The 23,729-nt window shown below is 38.4% G+C and overlaps 1 protein-coding gene and 1 pseudogene across 6 annotated transcripts in view; one reads left to right on the forward strand and one right to left on the reverse strand.

Moving 5' to 3' along the window:
* Positions 1 to 23,729, forward strand: part of ADAMTSL1 (ADAMTS like 1) — an 885,884-nt gene that overhangs the window by 626,305 nt on the left and 235,850 nt on the right. For 5 of the 6 annotated variants that reach the window (XR_015243567.1, XM_086685377.1, XM_086685374.1 and 2 more), the window contains 2 exons: positions 7,763 to 7,889; positions 22,776 to 22,850. Coding sequence is in view for 5 of the 6 variants with exons in the window: in XM_086685377.1 (XP_086541503.1) it covers positions 7,763 to 7,889; positions 22,776 to 22,850 (202 nt within the window). In the remaining variant the exon portion in view is untranslated. The remainder of the gene's footprint in view (positions 1 to 7,762; positions 7,890 to 22,775; positions 22,851 to 23,729) is intronic. The other variant, XM_086685376.1, reaches the window with a different exon arrangement.
* On the reverse strand, positions 413 to 707 carry LOC112862141 (non-histone chromosomal protein HMG-17 pseudogene; annotated as a pseudogene).

Genomic DNA, 23,729 nt, shown 5'->3' on the forward strand with positions numbered 1-23,729 from the left:
TAGAAGAGACAGTTTTTTCCCCTCATATCAATCTAGCTTCCAGGATATTCTAAATTTTTTTTTTCAACGTTTATTTATTTTTGGGACAGAGAGAGACAGAGCATGAACGGGGGAGGAGCAGAGAGAGAGGGAGACACAGAATTGGAAACAGGCTCCAGGCTCTGAGCCATCAGCCCAGAGCCCAATGCGGGGCTCGAACTCACGGACCGCGAGATCGTGACCTGGCTGAAGTCGGACGCTTAACCGATTGCGCCACCCAGGCGCCCCGGATATTCTATTAGTGACGTATGCCCTTCCCCCCAAACAACAATGAGTGTTCTGTGTGCTAATAACATAGCTTTAAAAAAAAATTCTGCATTTTTATAATACTTGATTAAAAATAGTATTTCAAATTGTATGATCACCAAAGTATACATTTATCAAAAATGCACACACTTCACTTGACATCTCTGGCACCTTTAACTTTCTGCGCCTCTTCTGTTTTGGCATCTCCGTTTTCTGCAGGGTTATTCCCATCCTTGCCAACATCAGCTTTCCCCCTTTTCCCTTTTGGTACCTTCTACCCCTTCTTTGCAAGGACCTTTTTGGTCTTGGGCTCTGGCTTTGGAGGAGTAGGTTTAGTAGATCACCTTAGATTTTCTCTGGGACTCATCCTTTACCTTGGCTTTATCTCCATTAGCATCCCCATCAGCCTATCCCTTGACCATGGTGGCAATGGCAGCAGGGCACAGGCATTGGACACGGGGATGCAGCAGCACACGGACTTTGGTGGGTCCAGGGGTCTCTCCTCTTCTTCTTCACACTGTTCAAGAAGGTTATTTTTAAGAGAAAGATTTGTGTTGAATCATCCAAATGATAGTCAACTGGTTCATTTTTCTGGCTCTGGAATAGTAAATTGGTGTAGTCTCCTCCAATGATAGCCATCTATTGGATTTGACCTTCTAGAGCACAATGTCACTGAAGATTTGGGGCCACATAAAATCTCAGTGGCAAAGAGTGCTACAGTTGATTAGCAATGTCTGTCATGGGTCCTGGCAGGAAAAATAGATGCACGTGTACCATATTTTTGCCAGCCCAGCCCTAAGTGGTATGAAGTCTATTCTTAGATGAAGTCTATCCATTAAAATGCTGTGTACCTAGATGATTTGTTTTGGCTTCTGAAAATTTGCTTTTACCAAATGTTCCCTGACCACTAGAGTTCATCAAAGGTAATTAAAGAGCCAGTTCTTTGAAAGGTCTTATATTTATTTGTTCAGTTGTTATTGGGACATTATTACATGGCACTCTCTTTCAGAAAACCACAGTAAATGTATATCTAGGATTTCAGTACTTTGAGTAGTTATGGTTCTCCTCAGCCAGTTTGTCATTCATTCATTACATAAATATTTATTAAGTGTCTACTACAAGGAACACATTATCCTTTACATTTTCTAGAAGATCCAGTAATGTTGTAACTCTTGCAATTGCTCATGTTTTCCTCTCTTCTAGGAAGCTCATTTTCAGATATGTAACCCACATCTAGCCAGTGTGTACAACCTCAGTATGCATTCTGTGTAGTTCTCTCATTTCTGGCTTTAATTCATCTTTCTTACTTATTTTTCTGCTTGCCCCATATTCCCACGTGTGCTTGTATTTATTTTATTGTCTTGAATTATATACATATATGTATGCATATATGTATATATATGTGTGTTTATATATGTATGTATATTTGCTGTAGATATTTTTGTAAAAAGGTAAAGCATAAACAAATCAATCGATATCTAAATATTTTGAAGGTGAAGTTGGAGATTACAATATCTTTCCTATTAGTGTAAATAGTAAATGAGTTATAAGTATGTAAGAGCTCACTCTTCCCCATAAAGTTCTATCTGAATTAAATAATTATAAATAAAAGCAGCTGTGATCAGATTTGCACAGTTAAGTTTTCCATATTTGTCTTTCCTTGTGCTGAAAATAAAGGGATTTAAAAGTTTCTTACCTCATGGTGTTGGATCAAGAAAAGCTTGACATCACTGGCTCAGTATTTGATGCTAGAAGTTGAGGTCCTTATGGGAAACCATTTGAATTGGGGCCAGCAGTGAACCCATCTAAGCACGTCAGTTTGGGGCATGGTATCGGCTTATAGATAGTGTTTATTTACATTCTCCAAATTATTCAGATGATAATCTTTCTTTTTCCTGTGGCTCCTAGTGAAGACATTTTATTATACATATTTCAGTGTCTAGAGAATTCCAGTCTTGTGGTCTGTCTGTTCACTCACTATTAGCTCTGTAAAATAAAGGGAGAGACCCCTATCAGCACACTCTATAGCCCTGATGCCTAAAATTGGCATGACGTGCTTCAAGTCTGTAAGCCAATTCGGATTGGATAGTATCACCCTAGTTTTTGTTTAAGGAGGGTTTTCTGCCCCCCTCCCCCCAAGTAAACCCTGAAGGAGAAGGAAGAAGAATCAGCAGTGGTAAGTGTGTATGTTCTACTTAAACGTAGGATGGAGGACTGCACGTCTGTGCTTGTACATACGTACGTGAGTGTGAAAAGGGTACAATCAGGACAGAAAAGCAAAAGTTGATGACTGGCTAATGGTGTTTAAACTACAAAAATATCTTGGAGCTTTTCACTTTTTATGTCACCTGAGATAAAATTTTGTTACAAAAAAAAAAAAAGAGGGAGAGAGAGCGTAACATTGTGCAGTCATTTCAGATGCAGAGAATAGACTGCTGTATCAAGTTGATACCTAGTAGCAGAATACGAATAAAATACATTAGGCCAGGGGCGCCTGGGTGGCTCAGTCGGTTGGGTGACCAACTTCGGCACAGGTCATGATGTCACGGTTTGTGAGTTCAAGCCCCACGTCAGGCTCTGTGCTGACAGCTAGGAGCCTGGAGCCTGCTTCGGATTCTGTGCCTCCCTCTCTCTCTATTCCTCCTCTGCTTGTACTCTGTCTCTCTCTCAAAAATAAATAAAGTAAAAAAAAAAAATACATTAGGCCAAAATATTCAGTTAGTGTTCCACCCTTTATAAAAATATTCTGCGTAGTTGCCAAAGTTATGAGTGGTCACTATCTCACTTTAATGTTTTGTCCAGAATGGGGTGGGCCTGGGAACTCAGTGACCTGAACATTGCCTTCTATGACACTTCACTAATAATGAGCATAGGTGCACTTGGGAAATAGTCTCTTAAAAATACTAGCCCTTTACTGTAATTCTTGTGCATGCATCAGGCAGAAGCTTAAGTTTGACCTGTAGTTGTCATTTATGATGTGTCTGTTCTTCTGTGTACACAGATACATACAAGCACACATACACACATACATGTGCATTTTTGTCTATGTGTGTGCTATCAATGACTGCAGTCTAAAGCTGCCTATCTGTAATCTACAATGCCTTCATTAACAAACCATTATGTTTGCTATGTGTTTCATTGATTCACCAGCATTCACTGTGCATGTCAAATGTCAAACGCTGTGCCATACAGCAGACGCACAAAGATTAATTAATGAAACACAGCCTCTCAAATAGCCCATGATCTGGTATGGAAACAGACATATTAATAGATTAAGCTCAATATAAGTTATACAACTACTTGAATTGGGTGTATATAAAAGAAACCCCAAAGTAATAATGGCTTAAGCACATAAAGGATTTACTCTCTCACAAAAAAAAGAAGTCAACTCGTCATCAGTCCAAGGGGAGTTCAAGAACCAAGCTCTTTCTTTCTGTTCTGCCATCCTTACTGCAAGGCTCCCATTCTTAGTATTGTCTCATTTGTCAAGATAGCAACTGGAGACAACAGGAAGGAAGGAGAGTGTTAGAGGGCAGGAGGGGCTATCTAAGTCAGCTGCTTTTTTAAAAATTTTTTAATGCTTATTCATTTTTGAGAGAGAGAGAGAGAGAGAGAGAGCACAAGCTGGAGAGGGGCAGAGAGAGAAAGAGAGGGAGACACAGAATCCGAAGCAGGCTCCAGGTTCTGGGCTGTCAGCACAGAGCCCAATGCGGGGCCTGATCTCACGAATCGTGAGATCATGACCTGAGCCTAAGGAGGACACTTAACTGATTGAACCACCCAGGTGCCCTAATCAGCTTCTTTCAAGTAGACTTCCCAGAAGTCCCACACAACACTTTCACTTTTATTTCACTATTTACAAGTTGGTCACACAGCCAATGAAAAATATATTCTTTTAACTGGATATATTGCTACCCCCAAATAAAATTGAAGTTCTGTTACTGAGAAAAATAGGGAAGATGGATGTTGGGTGGCAACCAATAATCTCTGTCACATGGAGGTATGAGCAAATGGCCGCATAGAGGATGCATAGAGGAATAAAGCCATTAGCTCTGGAACCTAAAAAAGGCTTTTTTGAGGAGGAGACACTTAATTTGAGATTTGAAGAATGAATAGGATTCTTCTAAATTAAGAATTTAAGAAGAGCACTCTAGGCAGAAATAATAGTATGTGCAAAGGCACAGAGAGATCTGTCATTATAACTGCCAAATAAGCTCATTTCTGTATATTTCTTTTTTTCTCTGTTATTAATGATATCCCTCAGGGTAATAGTTTAACTAATTTTTATTTTTTATTTATTTTTTTTAAATTTTTTTTTTCAACATTTATTTATTTCTGGAACAGAGAGAGACAGAGCATGAACGGGGGAGGGGCAGAGAGAGAGGGAGACACAGAATCGGAAACAGGCTCCAGGCTCTGAGCCATCAGCCCAGAGCCTGACGCGGGGCTGGAACTCACAGACCGCGAGATCGTGACCTGGCTGAAGTCGGACGCTTAACCGACTGCGCCACCCAGGCGCCCCATTTAACTAATTTTTAATTAATCTAACAGTTATTCCAGATCAATAGATTGAGGCAGACTGAGATATGTCAGTAATGATTTTTTTTGATATAACTGCAAACAGTTTTCCACTTGGACCAAAATAAGAACATTTTATCTGATGCTAAAATATTCCACGTTTTAAAAATAATTGAGTTAGAATATTTTGGCACCTTAAACAGGAATTGATACAAAGTAGGGAAAAGTGTGTCAGGGAGATGTTTGTCTTTTCAATTCTGAAGTTAAACAAAGCCCAGTTCGAACTCACTTGGTTCATATTTTGATGCCCATAAATCCACTTAACATCTGGTTAAGTTAGCCTTAACGTATGTCACCTTCTATTTAGATGCTCCTATTAGACTGCTACTTTGGATCTGTGAAGCTGGATTGTTCTTTTCTTAAAATGGCTTTGGAGCCATAAGAAATCTTTAGGATTAGAGAGAGATTTTCATGGTAATCTCCTATTTGGCTCTTTAGGTACATGAGAGACTGCTAAAATTTTTCCAGAGAAAGTTAAATATGTTGAGGAACCTGAAATTTATTTAGTTTAAAGAGTAAACCCAGTTATTTTTGAGACACCTGAGAGTGTAAATTCCCATGCCCACTGCCTATCACCCTTCCATAGTGCTGAGTATCTTATAAGATTAGGGTCATCTCTTTCCAACCCTAAGGAACAGATGAATCAATGGTTCTTTGAATACTGCCTAAATTAAGACTGCCATGTTTTTCCAAAGGATTCAGCCCTATTAAGGCAATCAGATGGTTTAGTCTTCTGACATTTTTGCTTTTGTTTTTTGCCAACTTTGGTTTTGAATTACTTTCTAACTAGCTAGTTACTGCACATGACTGACGTGCAGTAAATCTCACAGCAGCACTCCCCTTTCGTCTAGTTAACTCTGGCATCTCATTCATATCCCAGCTCAGAAGACTCTTCTTCAGGAAGACCTCTGACCTCCCTAACCAGATCAAATTCTCCATATTTTATGTTCTCAGGGTATCACGCATCTGCGTTTTATAGTTTGAATCACGATTATCATTTTACATTTTTTGTGTGTGATGCTTTGAGTAATATGTTCCTCCACTACTAGACTCTAAGTCCCATGGGGGTAGGCCCTTATGTGCTTAAATCACCATTGGATTTTGCTCCTATCACAGTGCCTGGCCCATAGCAGGTCTTGGTCATTGTTGGCTAAATGATTAAATGATTTTTTTTTTGTTTTTTGTAAATAAGTTACTTCTGGACTCCCATTTCACACTGCGCTCAGAATACAACTCAGCTCCTATGTGGATTCGTCTACAGAAAGTTTTTGAAAATAATTTTACTGCAGCTCCATAGAAACATACCAATGAAGTCGTAGACCAGCATGTGCTGGCTCTGCAGGGATGAAGCTTGGGTGAATTCTGACGTGGCCTCACTGCAACCTGTGAACATATTGAGGTGAATTGCAGCCTGACCACAGTGAACCCCTAGGACAGAGCCAAACCACCTTTGCTCCCCACATAAGGCTGGGCAGTGTGTTTTCCTGACAACTTTGTATTTCAAACAATGTACAATTGTTGAAGGAGTTACTGCCTTGTCATCTATTTTAAAAGTTTCCTGTATATGTATGATGTGTATAAAAATACACATTACGGCATTTTAAAATGCAGCACATGTGTAATGCATTGCTACATAATTGTATTTCTCAAACCTTTGCCTAAACGTGTGTTTGCAATTATTAATTAAAGGTACAAAAGGAAAATCAAGCCTCAAAGAAAGGTCATTTTAACAGTCAGATTTTTGAAGGACGAAATGCATTGTGGAGACTTTCTGGAGAGAAGCCCCTTCCGATGTCCCTACAGTTTTCATTTGACTTTTGTCAAAGACAATAGTTGAAATCATTTGGAAGTGAAATAAGTCTTTTGATATTAGCTCTAACTAGAACTATAGAAATACAACCTGATACAGTTTGGATTTGAATTTTTTAACTTGAACACTGGAGAGGAAAGAAAGAATAAAAGTACAAATGAGTTTGTCCATATACTTGATTAAGTGCTTGTGATTTTGTTAAGCCTGATTTGGACTAAGCATAAATGTTTTGTTAGATGTGTTTAGAACTCAGCTACTTATTAGCAAAGTAACCTTGGCAAGATTCATGGCTTCAGCTATAAAATGGAGACATACCTTGCCTAATTGTTCTCAGAATTAACAAGATGCTTGTGCCTGGTACAGGACATGGCCAGGCAAAAAGGGCCTCAGTATTAGTTCTATCTGCTGCCTTCCACATCAACCCTCCTCTCCTACCACACATACATACAATGATCTTGCCTCTGTCAGATGATTCTGTGATTGCCTCTTAGTTGTGCTATAGAAAGGGACGTATTTTCATTATCATTCAGCAAGTATCTATTAAGGGCTTATATTTTGCCAGTATTCTTCTAGTGGCTTGGAATACATCAATGTACTCCAATGGACCCCATATATAAAGCCCCTTCCCTTACACAGCTTACAGCCTAAGGAACATATGGAACATGAAAATAATTCTTGCAACTTTTCCTGCTACAGTTACTTCGTGATTGTATTTTTGTAGTTTTCGTGAATCATAATTATTGACAGTGGGAATGATTTTTTAATGAAGACTCTATAATATCAATAGTTGAAGATTTCCTTTCTCCCTCACCTTCTCCCCTGCCTCTTTTCTCTCTCTCTCCCTCTGTCTCTCTGTTTCTCTCTCTCCACCCTTCTTTCTGTTTATATATTTAAACTGTAAAAACATCGTTACCTGTTTTCTTCCCTAGCTTGATTGAAATTCCAGCTGAATTCACTCCCCTTTATGGGAAGCATGTTTTATGCTTCCTCAGAAATGAAGGGAGGGTCATTTAGTGGTTGATGATGGGCCCCACAATGGATCCCTACAGTGAGCACCTGCTTGAATTATACATCTCTCTTTCCTGTTAGATTGTTGGCTGTGATCACCAGCTCGGAAGCACCATGAAGGAAGATAACTGTGGAGTCTGCAACGGGGATGGGTCCACCTGCCGACTGGTCCGAGGGCAGTACAAATCCCAGCTCTCTGCAACCAAATGTAAGACACGACAAACGTGGGGCAATCTTTGGGTTTGTTGGCTAATTCATCTCCCCTGATTTCATGCTGGCTCACCTCGGCATCTAGGGAATAACGCCACCACCAAAATGAATATGAACCTGAAAATGTTGTAGAAAGCTTCATGTTCCTGCTTTGTGTATTAGTGTAGGTAGACCAAGTCAGGTAACCCATTGCAACCCCAAGGAGGAAACTTTTCCTTGGTGGCGCCACAGGAGTGAACTACACATGGATCAGGACACACTCTATTTATAAACGTAGACATGCAATTTGCTGCCCACAATGAGGATGGGCTGCATCCAAGCCTCAGCCTGATATGTAGTCTGGTGTGCCTGGTGGAATACAGCAGGGAGAGTGTGCAGACCTAAACAAATTCACTTCCTACCACTGTGAAATCACGCTGCCTTCCTTTACAAAATGACCTTTGATTGGTGCTGATCACAGGTTCTTTCAGAATATCGGGCAGCGATTATGTGAAGCCATTTATTGACTCTTGTGTCTTAGCCTCTCTATACAATCACAGTAAATGTATGGTTATTACAATATGTGCTGAGAGCTTTGCATGATCATCTCATTTTATCCTTATAACAGCCATTTAGCAAGGGGTTGCTTATTCTTATATTATGAATAAGATAGCTGAAGCTCAGATAGATTATGTGACTTGCTCAGAGTAACACAACTCTAAAGTAGTAGAGCCAAGATTCGAGCTCAGAGTCCAATTCCAGAACCTAAGCACTTATCCATTCCTCTAAACTGTCCCACAACCCTGCTGACTGCTTCCATGGTGGGACATTTGAAAGCAATTAGATGGATCAAGACAAGGTACCTCAGATGTCTGCCCAGCTGGGTCTTGCTAGGGGAGATGGTGTATGTTCGCATGATACCTAAGATAACAACACAGTCACACAGCAATCCAGATCATTTTACAATACAATGTCCTCTGTGATGGTCACTGCTCTAGGTACTGCATCAGATATAGATAGAAATAAGGCAGCTCTTGGGGTACCTGGGTGGCTCAGTCGGTAAAACATCCAAGTCTTGATTTTGGCTCAGGTCACGATCTCACAGTTCGTGAGATTAAGCCCTGCATCAGGCTCCATGCTGACAGCATGGAGCCTGATTGAATTTCTTTCTCTCACTCTCTCTCTCTCTCTCTCTCCCTCCCTCCCTCCCTCAAAATAAATAAATAAACATTAAAAAAAAGAAATAAGGCATCTCTTGTACTCTAAGACATATATTTTTAGAATAATCTGACCTTGCTTGGTATACTGTCTCCAGATTTTGCCATTATCCAGAATCCTTTAATAGATCTTTGAGTATCTTTGCATGTGTCTCCCCTGGCTTGGGAACTGAGAAGGAATATCTTTACTGAATGTGGTTTTGTTCTCTCTACTTGTTGACTAGCTGGGAAAAAACAGTTGACATTTGGTGGGGTCTGTGGCTTTAAATGGACTTGTAGGTCAAGAAAAAAGGCAGTGCGTGCTAGAGAATTATTCCCAGAAGTCAGAAAAAGGCAGTTTGCTCAAAGGAATAGGCTCTAGGGAAGAAAAGGTAGTAGCCAGAAAGACTAGGGACTTTTAAACACCAGAAACATTGGAGGTACCAGCTCAGGGAACTCTACATTCTAACACCCCTGCAGGCAGTGAAAAATGTGAATCTGTGGGGGAGAGAGACTCTGGCAGAGAAAATGAAGGATGAGGTAAGTTAGACATTGATATAGTGCATTCAGGTGAGATTTTTTTCTTTCGTATGTTGGTAGCTTCTTTCTATAAGATGAAAAATTAAAGAATTTGGAAGATGAAAACCAGAGGATAGAAGCATAATTCTTTTGTAAATCTCTGAAGTCATGGTGGGATATTTGAGGGAGGGGGAAAGCTACATTTTAAAAGTCACTTATATGGAAAACAAACCCTAGAAGAGTTAAAGTCTTTCTAATTATTTATGTCACATAATTGAATCAATGCTTGTTATCTAGGAATCTAGGAATTTCTGCTAGGCACAAAAAAAGGAGATTGCGCTGTCTTGTGCAGTAATTGCTCTGTAGCAGGGGCAGGGGTAAGGGTAGGGAATCTTCCTTGCATTCCCATTCATGTTATCTGCCTAAACACTCTGCCTGGATAGATAGTCCTCTTACCCTCCTGTTAGGGTGTCATCAGGGACCTCTGGGGCCTGAATCACTGGAACAATGTGGAGAAGCTCTGAAAGAACAAATTGAAGCAAACTAAGGGCCATAAGTCATCCCCAGGTCTGCCAACAGGTATTTCAATGAAAAGCACTCAATTCAGGACCAAGAATAGGTAAATTATATAATACACAACCTGATGATTATCCATAATGACAAAACACAATTGATTCATTTACCTTAGCACTGACGATGCCTCATGACAAAATGATTTATCTGAATAAAGCCCAACATATGCATGTACCTTGCCACAATGTATAGCAGATGCTGAACAAACTGCCTCATTTACGTTTTCTCCACCCCAGAAGAATCTTCCACCCTATATTTACAGACTGTGAGTGACCCACAGGCAGGGAAGATTAGGCTGCTCTGCGGGGCCCAGTGTGCTGGCCAGGTGAGCAGTTCCCCACCCGTGAAGGCCTGGAGGAGCTGTGCCAGATCTGTCCCCTGCACTCTGCCAAAAGGCACTATAAGCCAGCCACATGCTCTCTTCGAACTCCTAGCACTCAGATTCCCCACATTGAACTCATTTTCTTCTGAACTTATATCCAAGATTTTTTTAATGTTATCAAGCCTTGGGGGAACAAAGAGAAAACAGAAGAGTGGAGAAAGACCATGGCGGGAAGTGCCAGAAGGAAAAAGAGAAGTAGGAGAAACTTATCCAATGGCTGCCATTTGCTGGCACGTAAAAAAGAAACCATCTTTGTATCAAAAGACATTATAATTGCCTAATACAAATACAGACAAGAAAGAGAGATCAAGGCACATTTTCCCCTTTTTTAAAGGCAAAGGCTGTCCACTGATAGCATTCAGTCTTTCCATTTTTCCCGGTCACTTCAACTTCCCAGCCCAACAAAAAAAGAATAAGTTTAACTAACATTAACTTTTGATTCTTGAAATTAAAGGCTCATTTTCTTGCAAATTGTATTGGCTTGTACCCTATTACATATTTTCCAAGTGTATGCAATATATACTTAGAACTAAAGGCAGCCTATTTGCTATCAATTTAATATCTCCAGCTTTGCAAACCTCTCATATGAATTGGTGTGTTTTGAAATCACCTGGATAGCCTAAGGCTCCTGAGAGACAGAAAGAAAAAGAAAAAACAAAAAACAAAAAAACAGACAAAACAAATAACTAAATAAAATGCGTGTGTGTCATATGGTGGTAGGAGTCTTGGAAACAAGTAAAGCAGGGAAGAACAGGAGATAGGGATGGGCTGCCAGCCAAGTGTGTTACAGGGAGTTGCAATACTCAACAGGTTAGTAAGAAAAGGACTCACTGATAAGGTGGCCTCTGAACCAGGACCTGAGGTCACCATGCAAAAGTCAAGGGAAAGAGATTTCCAGTCATAGAGAAAAGCAAGTACTAAGGCCCTGAGGTAGACACATCCTTGGCATATTTCTGGAAGTGCAAAGAAGCTAATTTGACTAAAGTAAAGTAAGTTTAAATTTTTTTTAACATTTTTTTCATTTTTGAGAGTGAGAGAGACAGAGCATGAGTGGGGGAGGGGCAGAGAGAGAGGGAGACACAGAGTCAGAAGCAGGCTCCAGGCTCTGAGCTGTCAGCACAGGGCCCGACGCAGGGCTCGAACTCACAAACCGTGAGATCATGACCTGAGCCAAATTCGGACACTCAACCGAGCCACCCAGGTGCCCCTAAAATAAAGTAAGTTTAAAGACGACTAGAGGAAATCATGAAAGCAGCAGGGTTGTGAGACAGGCTGAAGAATGGCGCAGATATTGTAGGATTTTGTAAGGACTGTGGCTTTTAGTCAGAATGAGATGAGAATTAACAAGAGGATTTTGAGTAGAGGAATGACTTGATTTATTTTTAAAAGCATTATTCTATCTACTGTGTTGGGAATAGACTACAGTTGGTCCAACTATGGAAGTAAGAAAAGTGGTCAAGAGGCTGTCACAGTAAGCCAGTCCTGGAATGATGACAACTTAAACCATGGTAGGAGTGATAGAGGTGTTAAGTAATTCAATTCTGAATATACTGCATTTCTTTGAATCTAAGACATCACTGATTAAAAGATGTGCCAGTATTTTATGCACCACAAGAAAGAAAATTAAGAGACTGTGACACAATGCCTCCTGACAACTTAGGGTTCTTATTTGATAGCTCTTAAACAATCTGCTTGAGATTTAAACATTTTTTAACATTTAAAAAAATTATTTTAGAGAGAAGTGAGAGTGAGGGAGACAGAAAGAGAGAGATTCTCAAGCAGGCTCTACACTCAGCACAGAGCCTGACTCGAGGCTCAATCCCACAACCCTGCAATCATGACCCAAGCCAAAATCAAGAGTCAGACACTCAACTAACTGAGCCACCCAGGTGCCTCTAGATATGCATTTTTTATTTTTATTTTTATTTTATTTTATTATTTTTTTTTAACGTTTATTTATTTTTGAGACAGAGAGAGACAGAGCATGAATGGGGGAGGGGCAGAGAGAGAGGGAGACACAGAATGGGAAGCAGGCTCCAGGCTCTGAGCCATCAGCCCAGAGCCTTGACGCGGGGCTCGAACTCACGGACCGCGAGATCGTGACCTGAGCTGAAGTCGGACGCTTAACCGACTGAGCCACCCAGGTGCCCCAAGATATGCATTTTTTAAAAACTATGTATTACTCATACATACAGAAAACCTGAAATAAATTCATAAGTTGGTAAATAAAGCTAAAATAAAACTTTTTCTCAAATTTCAATTTCTTTTTAATCATTTTGGACTCAATTTCCACATGTCATGGGGTACTTGTAATACAGCATTTTTAAATGAATCCATGAAAGAAATAAAATCCATTGGTACTGGGTTATTTTTTTAACCAGCTGTATTGAGGTATAAATGACATACAATAAACTAGATATTTAAAGTGTTTGACTTTGTGCATATATCTGTGAAGCCATCTCCATGATCAAGCTCATAAACATATCCATCATCCCCCAAACTTTCTTGTGACCCTTGTAATTCATCCCTTCTGCTCTCCTGCCTCTGTCCCCTGGCAACCACAGATCTTCTTTTTGTCACTATAGATTTAGTTGTGTTTTATATAAATGGAATTATACAATATATGCTATTTTCCAGATGGCTTCTTTCATTCACCATAATTATTTTGAGATTCATTAATGTTGTAGCTTGCATCACTAGTGTATAGTAATTCCAGTGTATGGACATACCGTAGTTTGTTTCTCCATTCACCTGTTGACAGAGAGGTTGGGTTGTTTTCACTTGGGAGGTCTTATAAATAAAGCTGCTGTGAATAGTCATATACACATTTTCATATGGACATATGCTTGCATTTCTCTTGGGTAAATTCCTGGGAGTATAATGGCTAGATCATATGGTAAGTATATATTTACCATTTTAAGAAACTGCCAGACAGTTTTCCAGAGTAGCTTACTATCTTGCATTTCTACTAACAATGTGTAGGAGTTTCAGTTGCTTCACATTCTTGCCATCACTTAATATTGCCAGTATTTTTTTTTATTTCAGCAATTCTAATTGGTGCATAGTAAGTAGTATATCATCATTGTTTTCATTTGCATTTTCCTGGTGACTAATGATGTTGAATATCTTTTCATTTTCTATTAGTTTCCAGTTGCTACTGTATCAAACTACCACAAACTTAGTGTCTTAAAGCAACACACTTATTATTTTATGGTTCTGGAGGTTCAGAAGTCTGAAATGGGTCTTGCTAAGCTGAGATCAGGATGTTAAGCAGAGCTCTGTTCCTTCTGGAAACTCTAAGAGTTCATTTATTTTCTTTGATCTTGCCTTTCTAGCTTGTTAGGTTATCTAAGTTGCTTGGCATCGTTAGAGCTTGCAGTGTAAAATCTTCACATCTCCTTCTACCTCCAATGTCTTCTTCCATCTCTCTCGTCTAATTTAAAGAACACTTGTGATTACATTGGACCCACCCAGATAGTCCAAGATGATCTCTTTATTTTATAGTCAGCTGATTACCAGTCTTAATTTCATCAGCAATCTTAATTCCCCCTTTCCACTTAACATAACATATTCATAGGTTCTGGGGATTAAAACATGGGCATCTCTGGTGGAGTGAGGGGGCAAAATTATGCTGCCCACTACACAGGTGCTTATTTCTTCTTTGATGTGATGTTGGTTAAAGTCCTTTGCCCAGTTTTTAAATGGGTAGCTTGGTTTCCTACTAATGAGTTTTGAGAATTCTTTATGCATTCTGGGTACAAGTCCTTTGTCAGATATGTGATTTGAAAATATTTTCTCTCAATAGTTACTCTTTCCCCCAAAACTTGCTTAATATTAGCTTTCATAGAGCAAAAACTTTTAATTTTGATAAAGACCAGTTATCAGTTTTTTCTTTCCAGTACTGTGCCTTTAACATTGTATTAAAGAACTCCTTTCCTAATCCCAGGTCACAAATTTTCTCCTATATTTTCTTCTAAAAGTGTTACAGTTTTATATTTTAGCTCTGTATCAATGACCTATTTTCTGTTAATTTTTTTGTAAAGTATATCTTGGTATTATAAGATACATCTAGGTTATGTTTTTTGGTATTAGAAAGTCCAACTCTATCAGCCCCATTTGTTGAAAAGATGACCTATTCTGTCTTGAATTCCCTTTAAAACTTTGTCAAAAGTCCCCTGGCCATTTGTGCATGGGTCTCTTCTTGGACTCTCTATTCTGCTCTATGTGTCAATCCTTCACCAGTACCACATTGTCTTGGCCACTATACCTTTAAAGTAAGTCTTAAAATCAAGTAGTTTGATTCCTCAAACTCTGCCCTTCTTCTCAAATTCATTTGGCTATTCTGTTCTAATTCCTTTGCCTTCCCATATAAATTTTTCAATCTGTTTGTCTATATCTATAAAAAAAAAATCCTGCTGAAATTTTGATTTACAATTTTGCTAATTCTATAAATTGGTATGTGGGGAGTTTAACCTATGAGCATTTCATGACTACCCATTTCTTTAGGTCTTTTTTTTCATTCCTTTCATCAGCTTTTATTGGTTTCCAGCATACATATCTGTATTTAGTTAAATTTGTACCTCTTTGAATTTTTTGCCCTATTGCGTGGTATTTTATTTCAATTTCCAATTGTGTATTGATAGTTTATTTTTGTCTGTTGTCTGTGTATTTTGCGAACTTCCTAATCCAGTTACTAGCTCTGAGAGTTTTTGGATTTTCTACATAAACAATCACATTGTTTTATAAATAAGGATGATTTACTTCTTCCTTATCATGTCATAAGCCACTTACTTATGTTTATGGCCTCATTGCCCTGGCAGGGATGTTCAATATGATGTTAAATAGAAGAAGCAAGAATGGATATCCTAATCTCTTTTCCAATTATAAGAGGGAAAGCATTCAGTTTCTTGCCATTGAGTATGAAGTTAGCTGTAGGTTTTTTGAAGATACCTTTTATCACATTGAGGAAGTTCTTATGTCTTCCTAACTTGCTGAGAGTTATTATGATGAATGGATGTTGAATTTCGTCATGCTTTTTCTGTCTCAAATGATGTGATCATGTGGTTTTTCTTCCTTAGACTTGTTGTGATGGAGAATATTAATTGATTTTCAAACAAAGAAGCAGTCTTGCTTTCCTGGGATAAACTCTGCTTGGCCATAGTGTATTATTCTTTATATAGATTATTGGATATGATTTGCCAGTGTTTTGTTTGAGGGTTTTTTACATCTATGCTCATGAGAGATAGTTTTCTGTAGTGTGCTTTTCATACACCATCTTTGGGTACCTCATACAATGAGTTGGGAAGTGATTTCTCTGTTTTTTGGAAAAAGTTGCATAATATTGATGCTATTTCTTCTTTAAATGCTTTGCATCATTCACCATTGAAATTCTCTGGGCCTAGAGATTTGTGTGTGTGTGTGTACTTAAGTTCCTGAATATATGGAATAAAGTTATAGTAAATATTTTAATGTCTCTCCTGTGTTTTGATGGATTGATTTTTCCCTTCAGTATGGGCTGTAATTTTTTTGGCTCCTTTGCATACTGGTAATTTCTGACCTGATTCAGATATTGCAAACTTTATCTTCTTGGATAGTAGATATTTTTGTATTCCTATACATGTTTTTGAGTTTTGTTCTGGAAGCAATGAAGTTACTTGGAATCAGTTTGATCTTTGGGGGTCTTAAAATTTGGTTGGCAAAACTAAACCCATGTTTGACTAGTGCTAATTGTCCCCTACTACTAAAGTAAGACCCTTTGAATGTTCAGTGTCCCATGAATTATAAAGTTTTCTAGCCTGACTAGTGGGACAAGATACTATTCCCAGCCCTATCTGCATGCCAGATACTCATCTCTATAATTCTTTTGTCCTGTTATTTCCCTAGCCTCAGGTAGTTTCTTTATACCCATGTTCTGATTTGCATGGTTATGCTGCTGGTTACCCAAAGAGAATATTTTTAAATATATAATAGCATATATTATTAGTATGTCATGTAAATATTTTTCCCAGTTTTACTGAGAAATGATTGATACGTATCACTGTACAAGTTTGAGGTATACAGCATGATGGGAGAATACTCTTAAATCTCCAGAATTGTCTCTGTGTTGCTCTCTTCTCTCTGATAGTCTGTCATTCAAACTCCAGCCACTGATCTTTTTGGATTCTTGGCTTTGTCTCCTAAACTCAGGGAATCCTCCGGGCTTGGAATTCCCACCTTCTGAGGGGCAGCCTGGAAAGTCTTTCAAAGCTGGGGCAATGTTAAGGCTCACCTACCTTGTTTCCTGATTCTCAGGGACTGCTGCCCTTATTTACTTGATATCCAGTGTCATGAAAGCCATGGTTTTATATAAGTTTCTGACTTGTTGGTTGTTTCCAGGCAGAATATGGAGTCTGGGTGCTGTTATTTGATCTTGTCAGGAACCAGAAGTCTTTTTTTTTTTTTTTTTTTTGAGAGAGAGAGGGTGCAAGTGAGCAAGGAGAGAGAGACAGAGAGAGAGAGAGACAGAGACAGAGAGAGAGAGAGAGATGGGCTTCACCTGAAGCAGGGCTCATGTTCACCCAATGTGGGACTCGAGTTCATGAACCATGAGACCATGGCCTGAGCCAAAGTCAGATGTTCAACAACTGAGCCAGCAAGGCACCGAGGAACCAGAAGATTTAATGATGGGTTCTTAATTCAAGTTTGCAGTTGTGTATGGCTAGCTGGGTTTTGACTGCACTTTAGCAATGTTATTAAATACTTCTGATTCCTCATCTCCCTACATCCTCCATAACTGTTTAGTTCCAAAAGGTTAAATAAATGTGTTCCACTATTATCTTAGAATCTTCTTCCAAGCTTCTGACACCCATTTTGCAAGTTTGATACTGGTTGTTTTAGTGCTAGCAACTGTACAAGCAAAGGTAACTAAAGCAGGACTACTGCCTCGGTGAGAGAATATAATGCAGCATTGATCATGGGATGCATTCTGATTTCACATACATTAAAATGTGAAAGACTGTTCTTCTTACAATCAATGAAATATGGTATTTTGACTCCTACAGCAATAGGACTTTCTAACTGATTATATATGAATATGAAGTCAAGGATGGCTCCAAAGTTTTTGACCTAGGCAACTGTAAGGATGAAGTTCCCAACAGTCCAGCAGGATGTGTCTTGTTTTGTGTGTTGGGTGTGTGTCCTCCATTGTGTAATTACTGATAACCTCTGGGGGAAATTTTCAAGGGCTCAAATGCTCAGCTTCGCTTATTTTATTGGGTATGTTTTAAGAGTAATAAAATTGGCATGAAGATAAAAAATATACTATTAAAACCTCCTTAAGATTGGCAGGCTATTACTATATATACTATTTCTATATGTAGCCAACTGCATTAACAATCACTCTTTTGTTAAAGAAAATTACTAGTCCCAGAGACTTAGAGGGAAAACTCCTTAAAAACATAAACATATCAACAGGTCTAAAAATAAGGCAAACTCAGATATCAGAATAGGAAATCCTGCCTCTTCAAAAATGATCATTATCACCTTTCTCTGATACAGCAATGAATCACACAGAAAAATCCACATGTGATAAGATTGAAAAACAAATCTAAAATACTCTATAGAAAGATGTGGACAAAGCTGTAATCATCAAGACAGCACGGTATTGGCACAGAAACAGATACATAGACCAATGGAATAGAATAGAAACCCCAGAATTATACCCACAAAAGTATGGCCAACTAATTAATCTTTGACAAAGCAGGAAAGAATATCCAATGGAAAAAAGACAGTCTCTTTAACAAATGGTGCTGGGAGAACTGGACAGCAATATGCAGAAGGATGAAACTAGACCACTTTCTTACACCATTCACAAAAATAAACTCAAAACGGTTAAAGGACCTGAATGTGAGACAGGAAACCATCAAAACCCTAGAGGAGAAAGCAGGAAAAAAACCTCTCTGACACCAGCCGCAGCAATTTCTTACTTGACACATCCCCAAAGGCAAGGGAATTAAAAGCAAAAATAGGGACCTCATGAAGGGAAAAAGCTTCTGCACTGCAGGGGAAACAATCAACAAAACTAAAAGGCAACCAACGGAATGGGAAAAGATATTTGCAAATGACATATTGGACAAAGAGTTAGTATCCAAAGTCGATAAAGAACTCACCAAACTCCACACCCGAAAAACAAATAATCCAGTGAAGAAATGGGCAGAAAACCTGAATAGACACTTCTCTAAAGAAGACATCCGGATGGCCAACAGGCACATGAAAAGATGCTCAACATCGCTCCTCATCAGGGAAATACAAATCAAAACCACACTCAGATACCACCTTCACTCCAGTCAGAGTGGCTAAAATGAACAAATCAGGAGACTATAGATACTGGCAAGGATGTGGAGAAATTGGAACCCTCTTGCACTGTTGGTGGGAATGCAAACTGGTGCAGCTGCTCTGGAAAACAGTGTGGAGGTTCCTCAAAAAATTAAAAATAGATCTACCCTATGACCCAGCAATAGCACTGTTAAGAATTTACCCAAGGGATACAGGAGTACTGATGCATAGGGGCACTTGTACCCCAATGTTTATAGCAGCACTTTCAACAATAGCCAAATTATGGAAAAAGCCTAAATGTCCATCAACTGATGAATGCATAAAGAAATTGTGGTTTATATACACAATGGAATACTACGTGGCAATGAGAAAGAATGAAATATGGCCTTTTGTAGCAACGTGGATGGAACTGGAGAGTGTGATGCTAAGTGAAATAAGTCACACAGAGAAAGACAGATACCATGTTTTCATTCCTATGTGGATCCTGAGAAACTTAACAGAAGACCATGGGGGAGGGGAAGAAAAAAAAGAAAGGTTAGAGAGGGAGGGAGCCAAAACATAAAAGACTCTTAAAAGCTGAGAACAAACAGAGTTGATGGGGGGTGAGAGGGAGGGGAGGGTGGGTGATGGGTATTGAGGAGGGCACCTGTTGGGATGAGCACTGGGTGTTGTATGAAAACCAATTTGACAATAAATGTCATATTTAAAAAAATAATAAAAAATAAAAAAAGAAAGATGTGGAATACACATATAGCTATGATTTTTGACGAAATATTTTAGGTACAATCTTTGAGAACAATTTTCTTGAGAAAGAGCATTTGCAATCCATATCTGTGAAATGACAGCACTTATGATTTCCAGGGAAAGCTTATCAATTTAATTGAGAAAGAGGTCATCTGATCTCTGAAGCAGGTCTTCTAGAATTGCTGATTAATAACCTAGAAATGTGTCCTAAAGATTAGCATCATGGTTTTGTCAACAAAGCGAGAATAGATTAGGACAGATGCATTTGATCATAGAGCAGTGTGCCTTTTTTGAAAAGGGCACCCAGATGAATGTGAATCACAGTGAGAGAGGATGGAGCACCTGCCTCACCAGCCAAACCTAATGAATTAAACACTAAGGAGGCAGGTGATGAAGCCAGACTGCCCACACATTCTCAAATATCTTAAACACCATTCTGTACTCACTACTGTAATAGCTGCCAAATAGAAGAGTTCCCCCAACCCTAATAATTGAGAATTTATCCTTAAACAAGACCATTACTAATACATATACAACTCAAAGGGTGGCTTTTTATCAACATGCAGAATATGCAATTAATTTTTTTCCTGTCTTTTGTCAAATTAAGATCACTATTTCTTAAATCATATTTTGAGATGTATCAACCAGTGTTAATAGATAATATATATAAACAATTTCTCTGGGTAAACCCTTTGGGGATACACTGGATTAAATAGAATGAAATGAGGTTCTCTGGTTCAGGGCTTCTAAGAAATCAACGTGCTTTGTGAATTTCCATGAACGGGGTATAGCGTGTAGTGTTTTTCCAGATTTTGTCTTAGGTCCCTTCTTCTTGGACCATTTTGTGCGACTGCTGCTTTGCTTGCCTTTTTTGTCACTGAATCTCTGGTGCCTGACATGGGGCCTGACACCAGGAGACACTAAAAAAATATTTGTGGAATAAATAATGAATTTGCTGCTTGCCTGATGAGCTGCTAGGTGCCCATGAGTTCTTACAGAACCATGCAGGAATAGACTATGACTCTTCATACCTCTTGTATCATGTGCTGCTGACTCTTCAAGTTTGTACCAGCTTGAGTTGCTCCCTGTTTCACTTTGACTAGGCAAGCACAGTCTCCATCGTAGCCTCTTCCCCCAACAACCCTCTGGGTTTCTCCCCTTCTTCTTTGGGGAGCATGCAAAAGTTAGCGTATCAGCCAGAAGCTGGGGTGAATGCCCCAGCATGTGGAATGTGAGTCCCTTCTCAACAGAACAAGAGGGAGGCTGCCTGAGTAGTGTGTGGGTCAGAAGACTGCCACTGAGCATTGCAGGGACGAACAGAAAGCTTCCCTTTTACTTGCACTTTATATGACCTGTGGATAAACAAAGCCTTTCTATTTCCAGAAATCCCATTGTTTTAACTGCTTTGAGTTTCTTTTGTAAACTTAAAAATCCATGTCTTTATGCAAGGCATTTAACGCTCTATGGGCCCAGACTGAATATTTTTTGTTCCTTTTCTATATTCCCCTTACATGTTTTTTTTTTCTTCTTATATGCCACAAACTCTTGGCTATCTGAAATTCAGCCTTTTCTTCAACAATGTATGACATTAAAAACAGCTAGAAGGCTGTAGTGTGAGTAGAATGTTCAATATTGTAGAGGACTTGATAAATGTAACCTCCTTAGGAAAAGAATTGAGAGCATATGATTCTTCATTCTCATTCAACTGGCTATGTGCTGGGGCCTCGGAGGGTTTAAAAACATAGTAAAAATAAACAGTCTCTCAGTTTCTGTCCTTAAGGATATTTGGAATAGAAGGAGGAAAGTAATATTTATAAAATGCCTCCTGTGTTCCATGCTATATATCGATATCAATCTCTGTATCTTTTCACAACAATATTATGCAGGAAGTGTCATTTTCCCTGTTTTACAAATGAGGAAACTAAGGATCAGAGAAGTTAGAGAACTTTTGAGGTTCGTTTATTGAAATCAAATTCTCTTAAAGACAGGATGATGTTAAGTTTCAGAAAAATGGGTACCTTTTAGGATTACTCTTATTGAAACTAAATTTTTCCAAAGAGTATGATAATATTTAATATTAGAAAAATATATGTGAAACAGAGAATCCCACAGAGCTTGCGAATATGCTGGTGAATTTAAAAATACTTACTTTCCCCCTTGTCTTCTGGAATGCTCTCCTATTTTTTGACCATTGGCTACTCATTAAACTTCTCAGAGGCTTCATTTCTTCATCATAAAATGGGGATGGTAGCATCCCCTTTGCCTATGTTACAAGTTTTGGGTGAAGGGGTAAATAGTATAATTTAGGTGTAAGTGAAACTCTTCAGTGGCATGAAAATGTGAGGTATTGTTGTCACAAATGTCACAAGGAAGAATGTCGGTGGTGTGTTTGCAGTGCATGTGATATACCTTTAATTTTTTTTTTCAAAAATGTAGATTTGGGGACTGCTTCCAATGAATTGAGGCTCAGTTTGCAAGTAGGGTGAAAGTAACCCATTTCTAAATTATCTGTGATTCAGCCAAAAAAAATTCTTTTTTAAGCTTCGAGCAGAGAGAGTATGTGGGGGGAAATGTTCATAGCCATTTCTGAGACACTATATATGGTATATATAGATGTAGATAGGGTGAAGGATATGAAAGAAACAGAAGGCATGATTTCTGCCCTCGAAGTATTTAACAAATGCAAACAAATTTGTTTTCTCCCATTCTTATGTGTCCTACTAATCCAAGATCATTGCTTTGCTAGAAAGAAATCCAGGTTTTGATATAATAAAGTCCTTCTTTGGACATTATAATTTATTTTCATTTTGTAATCTGGAGAAGTTTGGCAGTGTAAAACCAGTTTTAAAATCAGAAATGAAAACTTACAAATTCATTTCTCAATCTATCAAATATATATATATATATATATATATATATATATGTATATATATATATATATATCCATATCCACATATGGTGGCCATATCAACCATAAGTTATCTAGTGACCAACTTCACTGGCGTATTTTATTTTGAGGAAAATGGAAATTTTGATTCCCAAATATTAGTGTTCATATTTCAGGCACTTAAAAATTGTCATTTAGAGGAGTACATAAGTCAGTGCCTTTATATAGGAGCCAATCAATAATTTTGTATCAAATTATGTGGTTTAAAGATACTGCTTTGTTTCTCTCTAGTGGATGATACTGTGGTTGCTATTCCCTATGGAAGTAGACATATTCGCCTTGTCTTAAAAGGACCTGATCACTTGTGTAAGTAAACTCAGTTGCTTTCCTTTGAGTATTGGGAATTTTAGTCATTATTATTTTTTGTTCCCAGAAGAGATTAAAATACAGAAGTGCAAATCTTTCTACTCTATCATAATATGATATTCTGAGTGCTTCTGTTTATCTTTTGGCTGCCTGATGAGATAGCAAAAACCTCAGGGTAATTATCTCTAACCACAGTCGTCCTAAAAAACACAAAATGGATGCTCCCAGTAGGTTGTTCATGAGTTAAGCACATGTTTATGTTTTTGTGCATATTATTTCTCATTCTCTTCTTCCCCTCCGATCAGTCTCCATCTTTTTCTTGCCTTGCTTTTTTCCTCCTCCTTCCAGCCTTCCCTCCCTCTATGTTCGTTCGTTCTTTCTTTCCTTCTTTCCTTTTCTTTCTTCTTTCCTTTTCTTTCCTTCTTTCCTTTTCTTTCTTTCTTTCTTTCTTTCTTTCTTTCTTTCTTTCTTTCTTTCTTTCTATTCTCATGTTCCATTACTTTATCAATTCAGGGGAATATAGAAGCAACAAACAACTTTAACCCTGGGGCATTTAAAGAAAACCATTGTGGTGTAACTAAACATCCTATGTACTAAAGAAAATGCAAAGCCTTTATATATTAAAGATAGCTATTGGGATTCAGGACTGAAGGGTAATCAAACCCCTAAAGATCAAGTGGTAGCATGGTTCCACCAGAATTTAGAAAGAACTGATCTTCAGTCATGGCAAGGCAGTAGTACACAGCCATATCTTTTCTTTTTTGTTATTAGCATTTAGTATTATTTAGATGTAGACCCATAAATTACTAGCAGAAAATTATAGGCTATAAACCAGCGAGGGGGTATGAAAGTTATATTGTATTTTGTACAAAATTCAGC

Source organism: Puma concolor, chromosome D4 (genome assembly GCF_028749965.1).
Source record: "Puma concolor isolate L17-30 chromosome D4, mPumCon1.1.hap2, whole genome shotgun sequence".
NCBI lineage: Eukaryota > Metazoa > Chordata > Mammalia > Carnivora > Felidae > Puma > Puma concolor.